This window comes from Cervus canadensis, chromosome 26 (assembly GCF_019320065.1).
Source record: "Cervus canadensis isolate Bull #8, Minnesota chromosome 26, ASM1932006v1, whole genome shotgun sequence".
In the NCBI taxonomy this organism is placed as follows: domain Eukaryota; kingdom Metazoa; phylum Chordata; class Mammalia; order Artiodactyla; family Cervidae; genus Cervus; species Cervus canadensis.
Genome location: NC_057411.1, coordinates 51160143 through 51185142, shown reverse-complemented (window position 1 = coordinate 51185142; position 25000 = coordinate 51160143). Strand labels below are relative to the sequence as shown.

The window sequence follows — 25000 nt, the reverse complement described above, 5'->3', positions numbered from 1 at the left end:
GCTCTGGTTTACATTTTGAAACTCTGTCTGAAAAAAAAAAAAAAAAAGAAACTGTCTGTACTCACTATGAAAAATGGCTTGGTGGGGGCAATGTTAAAGAGACGGGCAGTAGGGAAGCTAATGAGGAGGCTAGTGTATGTCCAGGAGGTGAGTGCTAATTATCTAGGTTAGAATGATGTGGTAGAGACGGGGAGAAGTGGATGAATATGAAGTGTCCTGTGGGCAGGCCACACTTGTCTCCATGGTTCATCCAGACTTTTGGATTCTGTTGGGTGTGTATGTTTGTTTATTTGAAAGTATTTTTCTCAGATTTCATTGATTGGGGTATCAACATTTTAAGATTGGTGAAATCTTAAAATATTTACACAGGTTAAATTATAGCAACTTTATATATATAACATTGTGATGGGGAACATTATCCTTAGAGGAGCATTAATCCCCTCTTCTTTTGAATCAGTTTATTCAGCTTATTTGCCATTGTATCATCTTTTCTATGTGTGACTACAGTGATAATATTGACAACTTTAGTAGAATGGGAAATTATAGTTTTTCACTTAAACATGTTATATAATCTCAGGTACGTTATGCTAAAGAATATTCATTGTTTCATAGTACTGTATTGAACAGATTAAATTACAACCATTGATGTATTGTTGGACACTGATCTTTTTAAACTATTTAAAAACTATCCTAATGTTTCAGGAAGTTTTTTTCATCTGTATATTTTCCATTTCTTTTTAAAAAATTTGGGTTAAGTAATGACTTCTTCGTAGAGATTTTCCTAGAAAAATTTGCTGTCTTAACACACACTTAAAAACTACATCAATGAAACTTGAAGCTATAATTGATAAAAAAACAAACACAGGTTTTGTACTTTAAAAGTGGAATTATGTTTATTCTTGTTTATTGGGCTCAGAATATGTATATTTTGACTTAAGTTTATAGACTTCCTTATTGAAGGAATGGAGCACATGTATATTTGGTCTTCAGTTTTTTATCTTATCCCATTCACATAGCAATTTGTAATAAATTGAAAGCAATTTCTGCCTTATCTTTAACATGTTGGTTTTACAAAGATTCTTTTCTTTCAGTCAGCTCTGGGAACCAGGAAGCAGCTGTAGTTGCCACTAAAATGTTCCTCTGTGTCTTATTTATTGATGAAAATGGTTTAAAATTGGGACTCATTTGGTAATAGAGAACTCTTAATATTGTGTAATCTTTTGTATTTTTTTTTCCCGAAACATTCAAGTGGAACATTTTTATCATTGGCTCAGAATGATCAGCTTCATTTATATCTAATGAAGAAATGCCAGATAACCATGAATAATATTTTGTTTTTTGGGTCCTTCTTATAGAACAAACTAGGTTAAACAGATGAAACAAACATTTTAAAGGATATGTTCAGAGAAGGGTAGGTTTTTAGGCCGTTGGTTCCCGTATTATGTTTTATTGTCTTTTAGTCAGTGTTTTTATACTTTGAAGTCCTCAAAATAGTGTTACTTTAAGTATGCTGTCCTATCTTTAGATTTCAGAAAAGCAGTATCAAAATTGACCTTTCTCTTTAAAAAAAGATGTTTTCTTCAACTGGTTATTCTTTACAGACTTACTATTCAAATTGTGGTCTAAGTCGGGCATGACTGAGCGACTAACACACACATTCAAATTGTGGTCCAAGTTCACTGGCGTTGGTGTCACTAGGGAGCTCCTGGACATGCGGGACCTCAGGCTCTGTCTCATGCATGACTTTGTGTCCTAAGGTGGTTCTTAGGCGATTCACATGCACATTAAAAGGCTAACAGGGCCAGCCCCAGATTCCCAAGACTGAGTCCTCCTGTTCAAGGCATCTGTGCCCTCAGTTCCACCCCCTGCTGTCCCTTCAGGGGCATTGTTTTCCCTCCCTCTGGTCATCACCGTCAGTCACAGCACCCCTGAGAGGTTACACACACGGGCTCTGGTCATCACCATCAGTCACAGCACACCCGAGAGGCCACACACGGGCTCTGGTCATCACCGTCAGTCACAGCACCCCTGAGAGGTTACACACACGGGCTCTATCATCACCGTCAGTCACAGCACACTCGAGAGGCCACACACGGGCTCTGGTCATCACCGTCAGTCACAGCACCCCTGAGGGGTTACAGACACGGGCTCTGGTCATCACCATCAGTCACAGCACCCCTGAGAGGTTACACACGGGCTCTGGTCATCACCGTCAGTCACAGCACCCCTGAGGGGTTACACACAGGCTCTGGTCATCACCGTCAGTCACAGCACCCCTGAGAGGCCACACACGGGCTCTGGTCATCACCGTCAGTCACAGCACCCCTGAGGGGTTACACAGACGGGCTCTGGTCATCACCATCAGTCACAGCACCCCTGAGAGGCCACACACGGGCTCTGGTCATCACCGTCAGTCACAGCACTCCTGAGAGGCCACACACGGGCTCTGGTCATCACCATCAGTCACAGCACCCTGAGAGGCCACACACGGGCTCTGGTCATCACCATCAGTCACAGCACCCCTGAGAGGCCACACACGGGCTCTGGTCATCACCGTCAGTCACAGCACTCCTGAGAGGCCACACACGGGCTCTGGTCATCACCGTCAGTCACAGCACACCCGAGAGGCCACACACGGGCTCTGGTCATCACCATCGGTCACAGCACCCCTGAGAGGTGACACACGGGCTCTGGTCATCACCGTCAGTCACAGCACCCCTGAGAGGTTACACACGGGCTCTGGTCATCACCGTCAGTCACAGCACCCCTGAGAGGCCACACACGGGCTCTGGTCATCACCGTCAGTCACAGCACCCCGAGAGGCCACACACGGGCTCTGGTCATCACCGTCAGTCACAGCACCCCTGAGAGGCCACACACGGGCTCTGGTCATCACCGTCAGTCACAGCACCCCTGAGAGGTTACACACACGGGCCCTGGTCATCACCGTCAGTCACAGCACACCTGAGAGGCCACACACGGGCTCTGGTCATCACCGTCAGTCACAGCACCCCTGAGAGGTTACACACACGGGCTCTGGTCATCACCGTCAGTCACAGCACACCCGAGAGGCCACACACGGGCTCTGGTCATCACCGTCAGTCACAGCACACCCGAGAGGCCACACACGGGCTCTGGTCATCACCGTCAGTCACAGCACCCCTGAGGGGTTACAGACACGGGCTCTGGTCATCACCATCAGTCACAGCACCCCTGAGAGGCCACACACGGGCTCTGGTCATCACCATCAGTCACAGCACTCCTGAGAGGCCACACACGGGCTCTGGTCATCACCATCAGTCACAGCACCCCTGAGAGGCCACACACGGGCTCTGGTCATCACCGTCAGTCACAGCACACCTGAGAGGCCACACACGGGCTCTGGTCATCACCGTCAGTCACAGCACCCCTGAGAGGCCACACACGGGCTCTGGTCATCACCGTCAGTCACAGCACCCCTGAGAGGCCACACACGGGCTCTGCAGCCAGGAGTCCTGTGTCAGAGCTGCAGGCCTGCCGGCCTCCCAGCCGAGTGACCTGTGAAGTGAGGGCAGTAGCATATTGACAGACAGGGGAGGTGAGGGTGGAATACAATTAAAGAACAGTGTCTCGCTTGCAGTTCTGGCTGCTTTCATTCTCCTTCCCCTTATCACGAACGTTATTTTAGATATCTGTTGCATCATAACAAACCGTTCCAGGACTTTGCAACTTAAAATCACTGCTTTGTTATTCATATTTCATGATCTTGTGGGTCAGGAATTGAGGCTCAACTGGCAGTTCTGTTCGTTGTGGCATCTATTGAGGTTGCTTGATGACTTTCAAGTTTTTGAAGTAAGTAAGTTGTATATTCTGGGTGTAAATATTTTCTCAAATGTGTGATTTGTAAATTTTCCCCCATTTTATGGGTTGTCTTTTCACTTTATGTATCCTTTGAAGCACAAATAGTTTTAATTTTTAGGAAGGCCAGTTTATGTTTTTTTTCTTTCTTTTGTTGCTCTCGTTTAGGTGTCATATAAGACTGCCTAACCCAGGGTCTCAAAGATTTATTCACTTTCTTGTAAGAATTCTATAGTTTTTGCTGTTACGTTTAGATCTGTGTTCCATTTGGAATGAATTTTTCTATATAGTGTAAGAAAGGGGCACTGTTCACTTTTTTAGTTGCTGATTTAATCACCCTTTAAATCCCCATTTTGCTTAGCCTCTGTGGCTTAGGAACTGTTGCTCGCTCACTCTCCATTAAAACTCTTCCTGTGGGTTCTGAGATTATTTCCTTTTTAATTTATACAGAAATTTTAATTTACATACCTGCTCTATGCTGAAGACTGTTCTGGATGCTGGTTCTGCTGCCTCTTCTTTTTTAATTGTAATTTTTTTATTTTTGGCTGGGCTAGGTCTTCATTACTGCATGGGCTTTCTCTAGTTGTGGCTTGCAGGTGCTACTCTCTTGTTGGGGAGTGTGGGCTCTAGGGCGTATGGGCTTCAGTAGTTGCACTTTTCAAGCTCCAGACCACTGGCTCAGTAGTGGTGGAGCACGGGCTTAGTTGTTCCACGGCATGTGGGATCTTCCTGGAACAGGGATTGAACTAGTATCTCCTGCATTGGCAGGGAGATTCTGTACCGCTGAGCCAGTGGGTTATAGAAGCAGAATAGAATAGAAATTGAAATGTCTGTATGATGAGTAAAGGTCCTGTTTAGAGGTTTAGTAGTTAAAAGATGAATATTAAATTATGCATTCAAACAGCATTTCATATAAAAGATTGGGATAAAAAGAGTGTAAGTAGTAAGTAGCTGTATATATGGTAATATTTATAAATATAGTAAGTAGCTATATTAGCAAACTGTTAAATTTGAGCCATTTGGGCATCTTTTCAGGTTACTCACCAACTCAAGGGCCTATTGACATTTTCAGAGCCTGACGTTACTGTTCTTTGAATTGAGAAGGTGGTGTTGATGAGCATTTCCCATTTCTGTGAATACAGATGTATAAGCAACTTCCCTGACTGTGGAAAATCCTTTGCAGAGTCGCCACCAGTACTTTTTGGGGAAAATGTCAGGAATCAAATGTCTCTGGAAATGGACTGTGCTGTATTAGAAGATCTTGTCTGTCTGGGACAATGTGGTGACTTTATCTTGGGGTCAAAATTTTAATATCTAAAGAGTTTGTCAGAGGATATAGTAGCTCTGTTAGGTTGTTCTGTTGTCTGCTGAAGAACAGTGGTAAGGACAAAACTGCCCTTGGTTGGTGGAAGGGTGGGAGATGGTGGCCAGCCACGTGCCTGAGAAGCCATGAGGAGGTACCACCCATCATGGCTGTGCCTGGCGGATTGATTAGGGCGTCCTCGTGCTGGAGACTGTGTTTATCAGGCTGATGTGCTCATCATGAAATGCTGCTGGGCATGTATACAAAAACAGTACTTTCTTTTGTTTTGATTCTGTAGGAACCTAGAAGGGTTGTGCGATGAACGGTGACACTCAGGCTGCAGTGGTGACCTCACCACCCCCGACCACAGCCCCTCACAAAGAGAGGTATTTCGACAGAGTGGATGAGAACAATCCAGAATACTTGCGAGAGAGGAACATGGCACCAGACCTTCGCCAGGACTTCAACATGATGGAGCAAAAAAAGAGGGTGTCCATGATTCTGCAAAGTCCCGTAAGAGAAGCTTTTTCTTTGATCCTGGGTCCTCTGTCTGCTTCCACTTCTTCAGCTTGTCTGCTCTGTTGTGTTTTTTACAGTCTATTTACCTTAACACAGGAATGAGTGCCTTGTGTATGTATGTGTATGGCTGTGGAAGAGTTAAGTTTAGTTCAAGTCATCAGACAGAACAAATGAAAAAGCTTCAGTATCATAAAAGATAGGAGATGTTTATTTCTCCTTTTTATACTCTCTCTGCTTTTCCAGGAAGTCTGTATATATATTGGGACCATTTAAAAATTACTCTTTCCTCCAAAACACCTAGCTGCGTGCTAGGCATTTAATAGGCCTTAGCAGTATCTGATTGTTGATTGATTTTACCTTTAACTATGGTTGGCATGTGAACCACAATCACACCCAACTAAGTGTCTCCTATTTGCATCTTTAGGTAAAGTAGTGCTGTTTTCATTACCAAAACATATGCATTGGGGAGTTTGGCTGCTCGCCATTCAAAAGCCAATAAGCAGGCCAGGTTGGTGGAGAGGAAAGTTTGCTTTATATCAGATGCCAGCAACTGATGGGGTGAGTGGTGGACATCTGTCCAAAGGCTGACTCCCGCCTTCGGAGTCCCCCTCCCACCCCCGCACTGCCCCCCCACAAGCAGGGGATGAGAGCTTTTATAGAGTGAGGGGGAGGTTATATGCAGAAACAGCACAGTCATCTCTAACAGTCTTCTTCCAATTGGTCATCAGTGGTCTGACTAGCATCTTCTTGGTTGTTTTAGGTACAATTAATCTTCAGTTCTGGGGTACACTTGTTCCCATTTCTCTGTGGTCACTTCTTGAAATTGTGGCAGCTCATGTCCTGGGTACAGTCTGGTTATCGTGTAGTTAACTTCTCCACCTGGGGTTTTAGTATCTGTAAGACAGCTCACAGGATATGGCTCAGAATACTATCTACAACCCTTGAGAAACAACTAAAGGTCCTTGACTATGCTTAATGACTATATTGTTATTATTTAGTCTCCTTTGACTATTTTCCTTTGTCTTAGCATTTCTCACTTCTCTGATTAAACTTATTCTTTGGCTAAAGTTTTCCACAGGCCAAAGGCAGAGGACATGGTGGAGGGGCAAGGACCACACGGTCCTGCTCCGTTTCATTTTCATAGTTTGCTCATGTTGATGATGCTGCGTTTGTGTGTGTGTGTCACTCATTTTATCATTTTAATCCATTGTTTTATTTCCTTGATATTTGAGGTGTCACTTGGCAGATAACTCACTGAGTTTTTTTTTATATGTTGATCATCTCCATCTGCAAGAAATTGGGCATTTAGCAATAAACAAGGCATGTAAAGCTTATGTGTTTTATTGTTATTATTCATATATAATTCCTCAATAATGTAGCTTATAATAAAGTACACAAGTCTTAAGTACACACCTTGGTGAACCGTGACATATGTGTCACACCTGTGTAAGCACCCAGAGCAAGTCTCAGACTGGACATTCTAGTTGAAGGAGATAACTAAGAAACAACGAACGTAGCACAGTGCAGGAAACAGTCGGATGATTAGATTGTGTGTGACTGTGGCTAGAACAGGCCTCTCTGAGAAAGGAAGTTTGAACTCTGAATGACAGGAAGGAGCCAGCCTGCAGGGATGGGGGAGAAGCATTCCAGGTTGAGGAAGCAGCAGACTTGAAATTCCTAGGATAGGAGTGAGCTTGGAGAGTGGAAGGGCAGCCCGTGTGGTTTGGGCACAGGAAGCGAGAGGGAGGGGCGGTGTGGCGGGGCTGGAGGGGAGGAGGGCGCAGGCCCCAGGAGGCCTGTAAGCTCAGCTCACAGGTCTGTCTGCCTTCAGAGCACAGCAGGGGGTCACTGGAGGGCTGCCGGTGGGCACGGCACTCTTCAGTCCAAGTCCTTCTGGGCTGGTAGAGAGAGAGCATCGTACAGGACGAGAGAGGACGCTGTCTTCAAACAGGAGGTCTGGTGGCTTGGCCAGGGCAGTGGTGGTGGAGGCGGAGAGAGGTAGGCTCCTTTGTGTTTTATTTCGAAGGTAGGATAAATAGGACTTGCTGATGGACGTGGAGGAAGAGCTGAGAGAGGGAGAAAAAGAATCAGGACAACATCTAGACCTGGCTTGAGCAGTTTTCCCGTGTAAAAGCAGTAAGTAACTGGTGAAAATCACTGAGGAGAGAGTGAAGAAACTAAACTTTCAACATCAGGTGTGTGCCAGGCACTGTGCCGGGCACCAGGGATGCTGAGACCACAGTCAGTGTCAGAATGCCACTGACCCACGTGCCCTGTGGGATCCGGAAAGAGAAGGACACTAGAGAAGAGGCTGGTGAGTGCGGAGGTCCCTGGGTAGCATGTACCCAGTGTTGGTGTTTGGGGTTTAGGAGCTTGGATTGTTGCGAGCTGCAGCCAGGGGTGGGAAGGCCCTCTCTGTGGGTGCGGCTGCCAGCAGTTGGGAGCTGTGAGAGGGAACCTGTGAAGTTGCCTTCAGGATTCTCTATTCTGCATGGAGTAACCAGGGGAGTCATCTGCTCAGAGTGGGCACGTGGAGCAGTGTAGAGAAGGCAAGAGGAGTAGATGAGGGAGGTGGTATGAGAAGCCGGGAACGCACTCGGAAGGGTGCACTCGGGCCAGTGCTCAGGAATAGAAAGGGTGGAGAGTTGAACTTACCTGGGGCTGGGATTTTGCCAGATGAAATGGCAGGGAGGCAGAGCTGTAAGCAAGGTCGTGCTTAGAGTGTTAAACCAAGGGCCTCAGCTGAGTGAGGGGGACGATGCCGGCTCGCCATGAGGTCTTAGGATCATAATGGGGTTGAGGGGCGGGTGAGCTGGACGCTAGGAGAGGGTGTGTGGAGAACATGTGCTTGGGTGAGGGGGGAAATAGGAGGCCCCAGTGAACTGAATGACATGGGCACTGGGGAGAGGCCATCAGAGGGCTGAGAGGTGGGAGTGTGGCTGCTGAAACGTCTGGAGTCAGGACCGAGCCAGCAGACAAGGTCATTGTTGGTGACTGCTTGCTGGGAGCGGGGTCTGGGGTTCAGGTGGCTGTTTCCAGGCTCCCTGGTCATCGCTGCACTCGGCCCTGTATGCACATGTGGGTCATCCGGAATGCTGCTGAGACAGAGGGTTGGTCCCTTGTACTGGGGACATTTTCTTTTTGCATTTCCCTTACTAAGTTTTAAGTTCTTTGATGGCAAAGCAGTTGTGTGTGTGTGTGTGTGTGTGTGTGTTTCCTGGTATCTATATGTCCTCAGTGCCTAGTGTCATTTAATTTTTTTGGCCTTTCATGTTGAATGTGTGCATAGAATTCCATTATAAGGTGACTGAGTGTATTTAATCAGTTCTCTTCTGTTTAAAATGTAGACTGTTAACTCTTTTCCCTTTTATTGGTAATGCTGGAATGAACATCCTTATGAATAAATCTTTGAGCACATCTCTGATTAGTTCTTTAGAAATGATTCCTAGGAATAGAATGTTTATTCAGATTGTTTAGCTTTTAGCATGTTAAATTACTTTCCAAAAAGAATGCACTAATATATGTTCCAAGTAGTGATGTATGAGAATATCCATTTGCCTTTGCAGCAGTGGATGAAAACAAACAAAAAAAGTTGGTCTGTGTGATAGTTACCATTGCCTTGTGTCTTATTGTTTTAATTTGCCTTTTATTAGGCTTTCTGTGAAGAATTGGAGTCAATGATACAGGAGCAGTTCAAGAAGGGGAAGAATCCCACAGGCCTGTTGGCATTGCAGCAGATTGCAGATTTCATGACCACAAACGTACCCAATGTCTACCCGGCAGCTCCACAGGGGGGAATGGCGGCCTTGAACATGAGTGAGTAGTTTCTGACTGTACACATGCTCTGCCGTTTTCCAGGTCGAATTTCCTAGCTCTCTGTTATGTGAAATAGATGAGCACACATAGTGTAACACATGGAATTGAGTTTTGTTTTTCTTTTTAAATTGAACTTTAGTTATAGTAAAAGATAGGCCTAAAAATATCTTGACTCTGTGTTAGTTGCTCAGTCGTGTCTGACTCTTTTGTGACCCCGTGGACTTTAGCCCACCGGACTTCTCTGTCCATGGAATTCTCCAGGCAAGAATACTGGAGTAGGTTGCCATTTCCTTCTCCAAGGGATCTTCCCGACCCAGGGATCGAACCTGGGTCTCCTGCACTGCAGGCAGTCTTTACCGACTGAGCCATCAGACAGACTGTAGAGGGCTCCTTTTGTTATGAGCCAGTGACTCTGTTATTTCTTAGGCAGATGACTTTTGATTAATATGTGGCTTCTCAGACCCTTTGTGAATTAAAGAGAAGAAAACTAATCAGAAATAATGCTTGGGGAGAAGCATGTTGATTTTGCCTGAACTTATTTCAGCCAAGCCAGCCTGTCTTATTTACCATTCTTCACTGCTGTTTGCAAATGAATGAGAAACAGAGAAATTCCAGAAGAAAGTCAGAAGGGAAATGCTGGGTGGGTGAATGTGAGCACAGAATGGTTCGTTGTGCAGAGATGGTGCTTTGCTATGGCTGTTGAGTTTGTGCACATGAACTTGGCCAGGCGGCACCTTGCAGGTCAGCTCATCGCAGCCACTGTGCGCTGCGCTTGGATCAGTCTGATGAGCTGGATAGTCAGCCTCTGACTCACTGACTGAAGGTTTTGGTTTCCCTCAGATCATGTGCATTTGCTGTTTTCCTGTCTGCTTTCTATTCTTAGAAGTTAATTGACTTTCACCCAAGTGATAATATCATTGATAGCCACAGAGTGTTAAGAATCACATATAATTTACTAACTCATACTTCCATCCTCAAGTCAAATGATAGTCATTAGGTTTTCATGTTTTCACATGGATTTCTAATAGAGTCTAGTGATATTTATATGAATTGGGTAATAAAGGACAATTAATATATTTGCTCACATATTGTGTGTTTTTTCTTTGTTTTATTTGCATTTATTTTTTGTGGCATTTATTCCCAGGCCCTAAGTTTTTGTTTGTTCAGTTCTTCTGGGGTGTCTCTTTCTTTTGTGCAGCCTTCTCTTCCGGCTTGAGAGCAGTGCGCTCTTTCTTTCAGTAAGGATCCTGTCAGCATGGCAGGGGGAACTCGTGCGTGGCTTATCCGACCATAAACTCTGTGAGTCCTGGGGGCTTTGTTCACCCCGATGCACTCAGTGACCAGAGCGTCTGCATCGAGCCCCTTAAGCTCAGCGTCACTCCCTGCGGTTTTGAGTGTGTGCAGGGAAAACTCAGCACTCTTTCTGGGCCACCGACCCTGAATCTAACCCCTCTCTTTGGCCTGTGCACACCTACCAGTTCCATCACTGTTATGACGGAATGGCATGCTGCTTCTTTAAAGGGACATCCTTCAGATACTTTGTGGCTTTTCGGATATGCATGCCCTTAATTGCTGGGGCAGTTTCATGACTGTTCAAAGTACATGAAGATTTGAACCTCTTGATTTGCATGATTTTGTGGGGTTTTCTGGGTCAAATGAATAGGGAACCATTTATAGAGGTTACCTCAGGCTGCTTACCAGAAAAGCATATATTGTCTTCTAATCAGAGATAAAGGAAATTTTAATAGTGCTGCACCAAAAAAAGAAGGAAGAAAAAAATCTAGTTAGTTTTAATTGTTTCTAATAATTTCTCTCTTAAATATAAAATTTTTATACAAATGTTAACCTTTGTTGTGGAATATAGCATAGATAGATGGCATAGGACAAAAATATATATATTTTATGAATGGTTTTAAGGTGAACTCCTTTATAACCAATACCTTGGTTAAGAATTAAAGTTTTATCAGAGGCTTGCCCTGCCCCTGTTGGCCCTCTTAGAAGGAATTGCCATCTTGAGTTGCACGGTGTTGCTGCCTTGCTCTCTTTATAGTTTTATCACCCAAATGGCCAGCCTTACGCTCGATGCTTTAGTGTTTGTCTTTTTTACTTAATGCCTTGTAAGCATTTTTAAAGCTACAAATGGCCCCTCTATCTCTCTTTTTCTCCTGACACCTTTAAAGAAAATGGGATTCATTGACCTGTAGAGTTCACTGCAGTCTTGGATTCTGCTGACTCCATCTCCATGGTGCTAACACGTCCCTTTTGTCTGTTGTATTTATGGTAAATTGGTAGCTGGGTCTGGAAGCCTGGGTATATTTGGATTCTGTTCTTTGGTGAGCCCACTAGATAGGTGTCACTGAGTTCTGTCAGCAGGTGCATATGTCTGCTTGTTGCCATTTGTGTTGGAGCAGCCATGCATGCTCAGTGCCTGGATCCGTTAATTTAACAAAAGTTCCAAGATGGTGATATTTTAACTCTGTCATTCCTTCTTCTGTATTTACTAGTTAGAATACTTCTGTAAAGAGAAACTTCCCTGGGAAATGGTAAGTAACCAGAAAGGGCGCTGCCTCATGAACTTGGTGCTAAGCCGTTCATAGGTGACCGGCTTCTCGGGCAGGGTTTCATACAAAGCAGAGCAGCTTCCTTGCTGCAGTCCACTGGAAATCAGCGCTCAGCCTGCACACAGAGTGAAGCTTCCTCTCAGCTCTTTTGCTTACCCCACGATACAGTTCATATAGGAAGAGTTCAGCTCAGTCGCTCAGTCGTGTCCAAATCTTTGCGACCCCATGGACTGCAGCACGCTGGGCTTCCCTGTCCATCACCATCTCCTGGAGCTTGTTCAAACTCATGTCCATCGAGTTGGTGATGCCACCCAACCATCTCTTCCTCTGTCTTCCCCTTCTCCTCCTGCCTTCAATCTTTCCCAGCCTCAGGGTCTTTTCCAATGAGTCCATTCTTCACATCAGGTGACCAAAGTATTGGAGTTTCAGCTTCAGCATCAGTCCTTCCAGTGAAAATTCACGACTGATCTCCTTTAGGGTGGACTGGTTGGATCTCTTCGCAGTCCAAGGGACTCTCAAGAGTCTTCTCCAACCACAGTTCAAAAGCATCTATTCTTTGGTGCTCAGCCTTCTTTATGGTCCAGCTCTCTCATCCGTACTCATACGTGACTGCTGGGAAAACCCTTTTCAGAATGAGAGGTTGGTTTCCTGTCATACTTCTAAAGCAACCAATTATTGTCTCTTTAGTAGTATTTTGGATGAATGGATTTAAATATATTCAGTGTGTTTCAAAACATTGCAGTTCTCTTTTCTGATACCACAGCCTTTGACTGGAGAGATTCTGAGCCAGTTATCTCTGACAGCGTCCACCCGACCCCTGTGGGAGATGTTCATTGTGTACATTTCCTGCCCCACATCTGGAGTCAGCCATTTCTCTAAGAAACCTTGGATTTCTTTTTGTGAAAAATGAAATTTTAGTCTCGGTGCTAGGAATGCTTTTTGCTACTGACTGGTTAGTCATTCTTTCTAGTCCTTTTTAGTGCACAAAGATAGGAAATATAGATCACCTGGTGATTTATATACTATGTTGATATACTGGAATTGTAAGTATAATTATGAGTATATAGAAATCCTGAAAGATGATGCCATCAAAGTGCCACAGTCAGTATGCCAGCAAATTTGGAAAACTCAGCAGTGGCTACAGGACTGGAAAAGGTCAGTTTTCATTCCAATCCCAAAGAAAGGCAATGCCAAAGAATGTTCAAACTACCGCACAATTGCACTCATCTCACACGCTAGTAAAGTAATGCTTAAAATTCTCCAAGCCAGGCTTCAGCAATACGTGAACCATGAACTTCCAGATGTTCAAGCTGGTTTTAGAAAAGGCAGAGGAACCAGAGATCAAATTGCCAACATCTGCTGGATCATCAAAAAAGCAAGAGATTTCCAGAAAAACATCTATTTCTGCTTTATTAACTATGCCAAAGCCTTTCCCTGTGTGGATCACAATAAACTGTGGAAAATTCTGAAAGATGGGAATACCTGACCACCTGACCTGCCTCTTGAGAAATCTGTATGCAGGTCAGGAAGCAACAGAACTGGACATGGAACAAACTGGTTGCAAATAGGAAAAGGAGTATGTCAAGGCTGTATATTGTCACCCTTCTTGTTTAACTTATATGCAGAGTACATCATGAGAAATGCTGGGCTGGAAGAAGCACAAGCTAGAATCAAGATTGCCAGGAGAAATATCAATAACCTCAGATATGCAGATGACACCACCCTTGTGGCAGAAAGTGAAGAAGAACTAAAGAGCCTCTTGATGAAAGTGAAAGAGGAGACTGAAAAAGTTGGCTTAAAGCTCAGCATTCAGAAAACTAAGATCATGGCATCTGGTCCCATCACTTCATGGCAAATAGATGGGGAAACAGTGGTTGACTTTATTTTTCTGGGCTCCAAAATCACTGCAGATGGTGACTGCAGAAATGAAATTAAAAGATGCTTACTCCTTAGAAGGAAAGTTATGACCAACCTAGACAGCACATTAAAAAGCAGAGACAATACTTTGCCAACAAAGGTCCGTCTAGTCAAGGCTATGGTTTTTCCAGTAGTCATGTATGGATGTGAGAGTTGGACTATAAAGAGAGCTGAGCGCCGAAGAATTGATGCTTTTGAACTGTGGTGTTGGAGAAGACTCTTGAGAGTCCCTTGGACTGCGAGGAGATCAAACCAGTCCATCCTAAAGGAGATCAGTCCTTGGTGTTCATTGGACGGACTGATGTTGAAGCTGAAACTCCAGTACTTTGGCCACCTGATGTGAAGAGCTGACTCATCTGAAAGACCCTGATGCTGGGAAAGATTGAGGGCAGGAGGAGAAGGGGACGACAGAGGAGGGGACGACAGAGGATGAGATGGTTGGATGGCATCACCGATTCAATGGACATGGGTTTGGGTGGACTCCAGGAGTTGGTGATGGACAGGGAGGCCTGGCATGCTGTGGTTCATGGGTTTGCAAAGGGTCGGACACTGAGCAACTGAACTGAACTGATATAGAAATCATAATTTCAGTTCAAATTCAGGTCTAAGGGTTTTTTTATTTAACCTTTTCTATCTGACATTTGTTTTCCTTTCTCTTTCAAGAATTCTGGTTCTCCAGGACAGGAGGAAAACAAATGTTGAATATTACATGATAACTCATTTGATTTTTCCCACATACCACATACAGTATCAGTCCTATACCAGTATATTCTCTCTTCATGTTGTAAAATAGTTAAATTCTCTGTTGTCAGAGCATGTAACCATTGCATGTAATGGTCTTCCCTTATTGCGATTCATTCAGTGTCAACAGTTGACAACTTAATCCTGTGAATCAGTCTGTGTGATCAGTCACGTCCAACTCTCTGAGACCCAATGGACTGTAGCCCACTAGGCTCTTCTGTCCATGGGATTTTCTTGGCAGGAGTACTGGAGTGGGTTGCCATTTCCTGCTCCAGGGGATCTTCCCGATTCAGGAATTGAATCCACGTCTCCTGCATTGGCAGGTGGATTCTTGGCCACTAGTGCCACCTCGGAAATTTAATCCTGTAATATATATATATACATATATATATATATATATATAGAGAGAGAGAGAGAGAGAGAGAATGCTCACCACCAGTCCTTGTATCAGTGTTCCCTGAGACAGTGTGGTTTTTATTTAGTTTGGTATAAAATCATTGGCTCACATTTCCTATTTTGTATGTATTTTGTATGTATCTTAAATACATAATTCATTTTCTTGGAATTTGAAGACAGTATTTCCATATAAGTTACTTGGTTTCTTTCCTTGATGGTTGACTATATATATATTTTTTTCTTTATTTAGAGTCCAGAAATTTTGCCAGAATATGTCTTGGTGTTGATTCTTCTAGATCAGTTTTCTCAGATAATGTGCCTTTCCCTTCCAAATCTTTGTTATTTTCAGAGTGTTTTCTTGAGTTAGTTTTTAGTATTTGTTCCGTTCACTTGCTTTTGTTTCCTAGTATACCCATGTTGGATTTTCTTTGTCTTCTTTAACTGTCACTTTTTTTAAAGTCCTTTTTTTTTTAAATCACTTTCTTCATTTCTTTATGATTTAAAAGGTTTTTCTTCTTTCTCACCTTTATGCTTCTTTTTAGTATTTATTTTTAAAAGTGTTTTTCATTTATATATAATTGCATTTACATTCCATCCCTCATTTCTGAATTTTTCTAATTATATTAAAATTTTTTCATACCTTCCCTAGTGTCTCAGATGGTAAAGAATCTGCTTGCAATGCAGGAGACCTGGATTTGATCCCTGGGTTGGAAAGGTCCCCAGGAGAAGGGGATGGCAGCCCAACTCCAGTGTTCTTGCCTGGGAAGTCCCATTGACAGAGGATCCTGGTGGGCTGTAGTTGAAGGGTTGCAAAGAGTCAGACACGACTGAGCAACTGACCCTTTCACTTTCATTTTTAATGCTTTTATTTTTTATGAAATAATAGGTTATAGTTTTCATTTGTTTTGTGGACATTTCTTTCTTGTATGCTTTCATTATGTGTAGGAATGTGATTTTCTTCCTTTTTATTTTAATAGTTTTTGTGTGGTATTTGATCATATTTTTCTGTTTATTTTTACATGAATTAATTTTCCTGGAGGACTCTGGTTTAGGAATCCTGACTCCAGGGCTCCCTCTTCTGTTGTTTTTGTGAAGTGCTAAAATATGGCAGCTTATTTAATTCTCCTTCCTTGTTTTTATCTGAATTTTTTCTTCTGTTTTCTCCTCTTCTCACTCCCATGCTCCCCTCCCCTTTTGAGAGTCCTATGCTATTCACTTTGCGTTTCAGTTTCCACAGATTATTTTCTCTGTACTTTTCTGTATGCTTGAGACAGTTCATAATTAAAATCAAATCAGCAGTATATAACAGGGAAGATCCCCTGGAGGAGGGCATGGCGACCTTTTCCAATATTCTTGCCTGGAGAATCCCATGGACAGAGGAGCCTGGCAGGCTACAGTTTGTAGGGTTGCAAAGAGTTGGACATGACTGAATCGACTTAGCAGACAATATATGACAAGAATAATTATGTCATGACCAAGAATGATCATGCAGTCAAATACTTTCTTTTTCTTCCTTTCCAGTGTGTGTTTTTGTTTATTTTCTTCATTCTTGCCTTATTGCACTGGTTAGAATCCCTAGTATGGTATTTATTAAGAGTGCAAGAGTATTCATACATCCTTGCATTGTCCTGATCTTAGGAGTGAACATTGTCATCATTTTGTTTGATATTTTTAGTAGTTTTTTTGTATATGTCCCTTATCAAATTAAGGTTATTCCCTTCTATGACTAAATTGTTGAGAGATTTTATCCCAAATGAATGTTGAATTTTACAAAATGCTTTTTCTGCATCTGTTAAAGTGATTTCATGATTTTTCTATTTTAGTTGAACATGGCGATTATATTGATTGATTTATGAATACTGAGCCAATCTTTCTTTCCTGGGATAAACTCCCTAAGTTATGAGGTGTTACTCTTTTTATGTGTGTGTGTGTGTGTTTGTGCTCAGTTGTGTCTGGCTCTTTGTGGCCCCATGGACTGTAGCTCAATAGACTCCTTTGTCCATGGGACTTAGCAGGCAAGAATACTGGAGTGGGTTGCCATTTCCTACTCCAGGGGAATCTTCCCAGCCCAGGGATTGAACCCATGTCTCTTGTGCTTCCTGCATTGTCCAGTGGATTCTTTACTACTGCACCACTCTGAGAAGTCACATCCTTTTTATATGTTGCTGGATTATTTGCTGAAATTTTGTTGAGTATATTTGGTCTGTGTTCATGAGAGATATTGGTCTATTTCTTCTTGTAATATCATGTACTATAATGTCTTTGTGTGGTTTTGATATCAAGGTAATGTTGGGTCAGAGAATGAGTTGGGAAGTGTTCTGGAAGAATTTGTGTAGAATACTCTGGAAGAATTTGTACAGAATTGATACTGTTTCTTCCTTAAATGAGCAATAGAATTGACACCACAGGCATCTAGGCCCAGAGTTTTCCCTAGGGGAATGTTTTTTTCTGCAAATTCAGCTTAATGAATAAGGCTGTTCAATATGTCTATTTCTTCCAGAGTGAACTTTAAAAATTTTTGTCTTTCAAGGAATTTGTCTGTTTCATCTAAGTTTAAAAATTTGCTGTCATAGATGTTCATATTATCCCTTTAATGTCAATAGCATATGTAGTGATATTCCCTCTTGCTTGTTCATGTTGGTAATTTCTGTCTTTGCTGTATTTTGTTGATGAGTCTGGGCTGGAAATGTGTTTTATTTCCTTTCGTTTTTCATTTTGTTATTTTTTTAACCTTCTCAGGATTAAATCAGCTTTTCTCTGTTTTTGTTTGATTCCTATCTGCTTGATCTTTATTGCTTTTTTCTTTTTGAGCTTAATTTGCAGTTTTATAAGGTAGAAACCTAGATCATTTAAAAAAAAACCCTTCTAATCTATATATTTAATAGTGTAAATTTCCTCCTAAGTATTCCTTTACTGCATCCCACAAATTTGCTACTTTTTTGTTATTGATTTCTACCCTAATTTTTGTATTAATTTTGGGGAACATAGCCTTTATAAAATAGCCTTGGACATTTTCAAGACTTACCTCATGACCCATTGTGGGAGGATTAGTATCTCTACTGTTGTTGTTTGAGTTACATTTGACAAGAAACATTAAGTCTTTGAAAATTTTTTTTTCCTTTTATATTTCAGGTCTTGGTATGGTGACTCCTGTGAATGACCTGAGAGGGTCTGATTCTATTGCCTATGACAAAGGGGAGAAGTTACTGCGGTGTAAACTGGCAGCGTTTTATAGACTAGCGGATCTCTTTGGATGGTCTCAACTTATCTACAATCATATCACAGTGAGTATTGAATGGGGTCATAACTGAACAAAAAGTGGAATATTATGTGTCTAGCACCACCTCTTTTCATTAAGAGGAAGAGGGAATCTGGTTAAGCCAAAGTCTTGGGATACCTTTCTTCTGATTCCTGACTGCACCATATAATAATCGGAGATTTAGCCAGTTTGAATTAAAAGTTATGAGGACAGTAGTTCTTTAAAACTCTTTTCTTGATGATAACCTAATAAATGAGTGTTAACCAAATTATAGGCAGTTCCTAAAGTTCTCTTTAAAGTTGCACTGGAAAGAAGGCTGAATGCCGAAGAATTGATGCTTTCGAGTTGTGCTGCTGGAGAAGACTCTTGAGAGTCCCTTGGATAGCAAGGTGCTCACACCAGTCAATCCTAAAGGAAATCAACCTTGAATACTCACTGGAAGGGCTGATGGCTGAAACTAAAGCTCTGACACTTCCGTCACCTGATGGGAAGAGCCAACTCATTGGAAAAGACCTTGATGCTGGGAAAGATGGAAGGTGGGAGGACAAGAGGGCAGCAGAGGATGAGATGGTTGGATGGCATCACCAACTCAACGGACATGAGTTTGAGCAAACTAGGAGATAGTGAAAGACAGGGAAGCCTGGCATGCTGCAGTCCATGGGGTTGCAGAGTTGGACACAACTTAGTGACTAAACGGCAACAACAAAAAGTTCTTCTTATTGCTAAAATGCCAAGAATGAAGATATTTTCTTTCCTACTTTGACCAAAGCCTTCTGTTTTTCATACTTAATTCTTCAATTATTCCAGTTAGCCATTTATCAACATTATTAGGACCTCTTATTTTCTTTAGTTCATTCTTGCAATGAGTTTTTACTGGGCATCTGCTGTAACTATTTATTGCTCTGTACTGGGCATGATTCTGACTCTGGGGTTGTATCAGTAAAAGAGACAAGTCCTGCCTTTCTGGGGTTTTCCTTCTGTATCTTGGCCCGTCAGCCATGTTCTCTCCGTCATGTCCAGCCTGGCTTTCAGGGTCCATCATCTCAGTGATACTCTCTGCCAGCACTGTATTATTCCTCCCTGTACCTGAGAAGCTGAGAGCCTGCTGGCTTTCTCCATAGATTGACAGCCTCAGGCTCAAGTGGACCCGCACTGCTGTCTGACAGCGGTTGGACGCCTCTCTTCAGGCTCACTCAGGTCTCTCCAGTGTCTTCTCCTGTGTGCAGCTCTCCCAGCCCCTCCTCCCCACAGATGACCGTGTTGTGTTGCCAGGAAAATGGCACCTCTTTCCTGATGTTTGTGCCCATTTTATATTCCTGACCACATGCTGCAGTGTCCTGACTCCTACCTGCAGGTCTGACTTTGTTTCCTGGCTTAGCATTCCATCACTTCCTACTTTTTTAGATTCCTAATGCGTTATGAAAGAGGAGAGTGAAAAAGCTGGCTTAAAACTCAACATTCAAAAAACTAAGATCATGGCATCCAGTCCCACCACTTTATGGCATATAGATGGGGAAACAGTGGAAACAGTGAAAGAGTTTATTTTCTTGTGGTTCAAAATCACTGCACATGGGGACTGCATCCATGAAATTAAAAGACACTTGCTCCTTGGTAAAAAAGCTATGACAAATCTAGACAGCACATTAAAAAGCAGAGACATTACTTTGCCGACAAAGGCCTGTATGGTCAAAGCTATGGTTTTTCCAGTAGTCATGTATGGATGTGAGGGTTGGACCATAAAGAAAGCTGAGCGCTGAAGAATTGATGCTTTTGAACTGTGGTGTTGGAGAAGACTCTTGAGAGTCCCTTGGACTGCAAGGAGATCCAACCAGTCCATCCTGAAGGAGATCAGTCCTTAATATTCATTGGAATATTTAGCTGAAGCTGAAGCTCTGATATTTTGGCCACCTGATGCGAAGGCCTGACTCATTGGAAAAGACCCTGAGGCTGGGAAAGATAGAAGGTGGGAGGGAGAGGGGATGACAGAGGATGAGATGGTTGGATGGCATCACTGACTCGATGGACATGAGTTTGAGCAAGCTCTGAGGGTTGGTGATGGACAGGGAGGCCTGGCCTGCTGCAGTCATGGGGTCGCAAAGAGCTGGACCTGACTGAGCGCCTGAACAACAGCAGTATGTTGTGAGGTTTCTGGCTTTCTCCCCTCCCCTCCCCTCCCCTCCCCTCCCCTCCCCTTTGCTCTCTTGTTTCTTGTCTCTCTCCTAGAGGTGATCTCATTTTTGAACCACTTGATCTCGTCTGCTTTTGTAATTTCTTTCATTGAATATTTTAAATATATATTTATTGTAGCAAAGGTACCTCACACAGATATAAAAGAAGAAGTTATAGTCCTCTGAGTACTTTTAACGCCTTGAGATAACCAGAGTTAATAGCTGTTTTGATTACCCTTTTCTGCATATTTAACACACTCAGGAAACAATACTTAACACACGTGTGTAGGTGTGTTTTACTTGTGGTCTCATAATCACTGGTATTTAGTTCAGCTCTATTCTTTTTTTTTTTGATAGTTGCATTTTTTTCTTCTTTTTTTTAAAAAACGATATTTATTTATTTTTGACTTCACTGTGTCTTTTCACTTGCTATGCAGGCTTTTCTCTAGTTGTGGAGAATAGGACCTATTCTCAAGTTACAGTGTGCGGGCTTCTCATTGCAGTGGGTTCTCTTGTTGCAGAGCACGGGCTCTAGGGCGTGTGGACTTCAGTAGTTTCAGGGTGCAGGCTCAATAATCGTGGCACACGGGCTCAGTGTTTGGTATGTGGAATCTTCTGGGACCTGGGATTCAATCCATATCCCCTGCATTGCAAGGTGGACCCCCAGCCACTGGGCCATCAGAGAAGCCCTCAGCTCCACTCTTGACCCCAGGGAACAGTAACCTTTATGATGGTGGTCTGAGGCCCACCTCTGGAGCAGGGCACTGTGCTTCTGGGACGTGATAGGAATCTTTGCTAGATGAACTGAGTTGACTTGCCCTGTGTCTGTTCTCTACGTTGCTGCGAAAGTGAACCTTTCACAGTGCGAGTCTGGCTCTTGGATCCACACTGCCGTGCTTGTGGGGTGCCCCCTCCACCTGGCTCTCCTGCTCCACGTCCCTGATGGCAGTCACTGCCGTCCACACTGTGCGCTTGCTTGTCGTCCATATCAGCTCCATGACGGGAGCCTCTGGTTGTGTCCCTAGGACCAGTTCCTGTGCTGGGCACAGGAGGAACATTGTAAACTCTTGGATGGAATGACGGAATGAAATCTCCAGTTGAACTGAAGTTCTGCTTCAGTAAAATTATGAAACAGGCACTCCACGGTGTCTTTTGTTTGATCAGTGGATCCAGTTAGCCTCCCACAAGTGCCGGCTCTCCTGGTGCCTGCGTGGAAACTGCTGGCCGCTGTGACTAATCATATTTGACAGAATGCTTTGTGTAGAGATGTAATGCTAAATGGTTGCCTAAAAATTAGTTCCATGAAAACATTGCATCACTAATAGGAACTATGATCCTTGGCTTAATGCCACCTTACATTCTCTGGGTCTTTAAAAACTGTTTAGTGCTAGTCCTGTTATGAATGCTATTTAAATAAGTTTGAATTGCTTAAATTGCTCCTTTTTCCACCTTTAATTATTTAGGACTTGGCAGAATTAAAACATTAGTTGTTTAACTTTTCTATAAGTGTTCTGCTTGGGACTTAACACTGAATAAAAAAGAAGTTACCAAAAAATACTTCTTATAGCTTGTGAGCTATAGGATCTTTAAGAAAGAAGGTTTTTGTTTTTTTAACTATTTATGGCATCAATTTTTTAATTTCAAAGTCTAGGTATTTTCATATACAGGTTTAAGAAAAGACATATTAACAGTATCAGTACAACCAGTGTGCCCAGAGGTCATTGTGCCCTTTCTCTGAAAGAGGGCAAGAGATTTCCCGCTAAAGGGATTTAAGAGTGCTAACAGGTGTTAGAGGATTGGGGATGATTGTCTGAATTACATTGCTATCTTAAGATTGTTTTGGATTTAGAGAAGCTTTCGGTGGGGTGGGGGTGGGGCCAGAAAACAGGATGGCCCAGCTGGGCTTCCTCTCTTGGTGGCACTGAGCTGATGGCAGGGCCTTTCTGCCCCAAACACCTCTTGGTGTCAGTGGAGTGCTGGGTTCACCTCCGTGCTGCGTTCCACGTGATGTGTTAACCCTCTGAGGTGGAGAGCTTCAGGGGTGGGGGTGCACAGTGCGCTGTGCTCTGGGGACATGACAGGCATTTTTGCCTGAAACAAAGTCAGGTATATTTGGTTTTGAGTGAAAGACGTTAACACTCATTCCTTGGGCACAGAGAAGGGGTATTAAATGTGGGAAGACATGAAATGACACCAGCGCTAGTCCACTGGGGACTAGAAAACTTCCTTTGAAATGTGTTTTTTTTTTTTTTTTTCATTCATTCTGGGGCTTAGTGTTTAGCACTTTCTTCTTTTTGTTTGCAATTCAGAAAATTGTATGTTTTAAACTTTTTCCATTAAAATGTGTAGATCTGTTGAACTCACTGTTGGAAAAATACGGTTAGGAAAGAAGTCAAAGAAGAAAACACGGGGAATTCACTGGTGGTCCATGGTTAAGAATCCTCCTTTCAATGCAGGGGATGCGAGTTCGATCCCTGGTTGGGGAACTCGGATCCCACATGCTGCAGGGCAACTAAGCCCAGGAACCGCAACTTGAAAGCCTGCACACTGCAATTAAGAGAGGCCTGTGTGCTGCACAGCTGAAATTTTTTAAAAAAGGAAGAAAACATTATGTATATTTGAGTCTTAATATCCTGCAGTAGGTGGGAAATGGCTCAGTTATTAAACATCAGTTTGAGAGACTATTACATATTATGAAAAACCATTATAAACACCATGTGAAAGCATGAAATTATTATGAGAGTATAAAGTGTGTACTGTTATAGCTATATGAATTATGTGTGTAAATACACACATACACACGAAGAGAAAAGAACTGATTACAACTGGCTGTGTAGTATTTTTGTTAATGTGGGACCTGACATCATGCTTCTAAAATTTATGTGTAGGGAAAAGGCCTAGAATAGACAAGGCACTCCTGAAAAAGCAGGTAATATGGTAATTTTTTCCTATCAAGTGTCAAACTTACAATATGATGATAATTAAAATAGCGTGCTTTAGGCAAAGGAAGAAATGGATAAACCAGTGAGACAGAACCCAGAACTGGATTTGCGTCTATTGAAAGCAGATGCATAAGAGTTGGCATTGCAGATCGGCAAGGGAATGATAGACCAGGCTATGATTGGTGCTGGCACAACTGGATTGAAAAATCAGAGTTGGAAAGTTGTATTGGATTTTCCACTTATACATTATAGACTCAACGAGCAATTCTAGTGATTTAAGGATTACATGTGAAAAATAATACTTTAATAATTTTGTTGCTTAGTCGTGTCTGACTTTTTGTGACCGCATGGACTTCAACTTGCCAGGTTAGGATCAATATAAATGAAAAAAATTGACTTTTGACCTCTGACTGAAGGAAAGTTGTCTTACCAACACCAAAGCACTTATCATAAAAGAAAAGATGGATACATTTGACTATGTTAAACAAATTTCTTGTCATTAAAAGACACCATAAAAAGTGTGAAAATAAAAGGTTACAATCTAGAATATTTTGCCTTATGGGTGCTGGTGGTCGTCAATTGCTTGGTCGTGTCCGACTGTTTGTGACCCTATGAACTGTAGCACGCCAGTCTCCCCTGTCCTTCACCATCTCCCAGAGCTTGCTCAAACTCATGTCCATTGAGTCAGTAATGCCATCCAACCATCTCATCCTCTGTCGTCCCCTTCTCCATCTGCCTTCAATCTTTCCCAGCCTCAGGGTCTTTTCCAATGAGTCAGGTCTTCACATGAGGTGGCCAAAGTATTGGAGTTTCAGCTTCAGCATCAGTCCTTCCAATGAATGAATATTCAGGGTTGATTTCCATTAGGCTTGACTGGTTGGAGCTCCTTGCAGTCCAGGGGTCTCTCAAGAGTCTTCTCCAACACCACAGTTCAGCAGCATCAATTCTTTGGCTCTCAGCCTTCTTTATGGTTCAACACTCACATCCATACATGACTACTGGAAAAATCATCGCTTGACCATACGGACCTTTGTCAGCAAAATAATGTCTCTACTTTTTAATGTGCTGTCTAGGTTTTTCATAGCTTTTCTTCCAAGGAGCAAGCATGTTTTAATTTCATGGCTGCAGTCTCCGTCTGCAGTGATTTTGGAGCCCAAGAATATAAAATCTTTCACTGTTTTCATTGTTTCCCAACTATTTGCCATGAACTAATGGGACAGGTTGCCATAATCTTAGTTTTTTGAATGTTGAGTTTTAAGCCAGCTTTTTCACTCTCTTCTTTCACTTTCATCAAGAGGCTCTTTGGTTCCTCTTTGCTTTCTGCCATAAAGGTGGTGTCATCTGCATATCTGAGGTTATTGATACTTCTGGCAATCTTGATTCCAGCTTGTGCTTCATCCAGCCTGGCATTTTGCATGATGTACTCTGCATATAATTTAAATAAGCAGAGTGACAATATACAGCCATGACATACTCCTTTCCCAATTTGGAACCAGTCTGTTGTCCCATTTCCAGTTCTAACTGTTGCTTCTTGACCTGCA

At 42.8% G+C, this 25000-nt stretch overlaps 1 protein-coding gene across 12 annotated transcripts in view; it reads left to right on the top strand.

The window, feature by feature from the left end:
* The window catches only part of ADD1 (adducin 1), a 91364-nt gene that overhangs the window by 40293 nt on the left and 26071 nt on the right, over positions 1-25000 (top strand). For all 12 annotated transcript variants that reach the window (XM_043447834.1, XM_043447830.1, XM_043447835.1 and 9 more), the window contains exons 2-4: positions 5439-5653; positions 9313-9475; positions 18223-18374. In XM_043447834.1, coding sequence (XP_043303769.1) covers positions 5459-5653; positions 9313-9475; positions 18223-18374 — 510 coding nt within the window. In that variant the 5' untranslated portion in view covers positions 5439-5458. The remainder of the gene's footprint in view (positions 1-5438; positions 5654-9312; positions 9476-18222; positions 18375-25000) is intronic.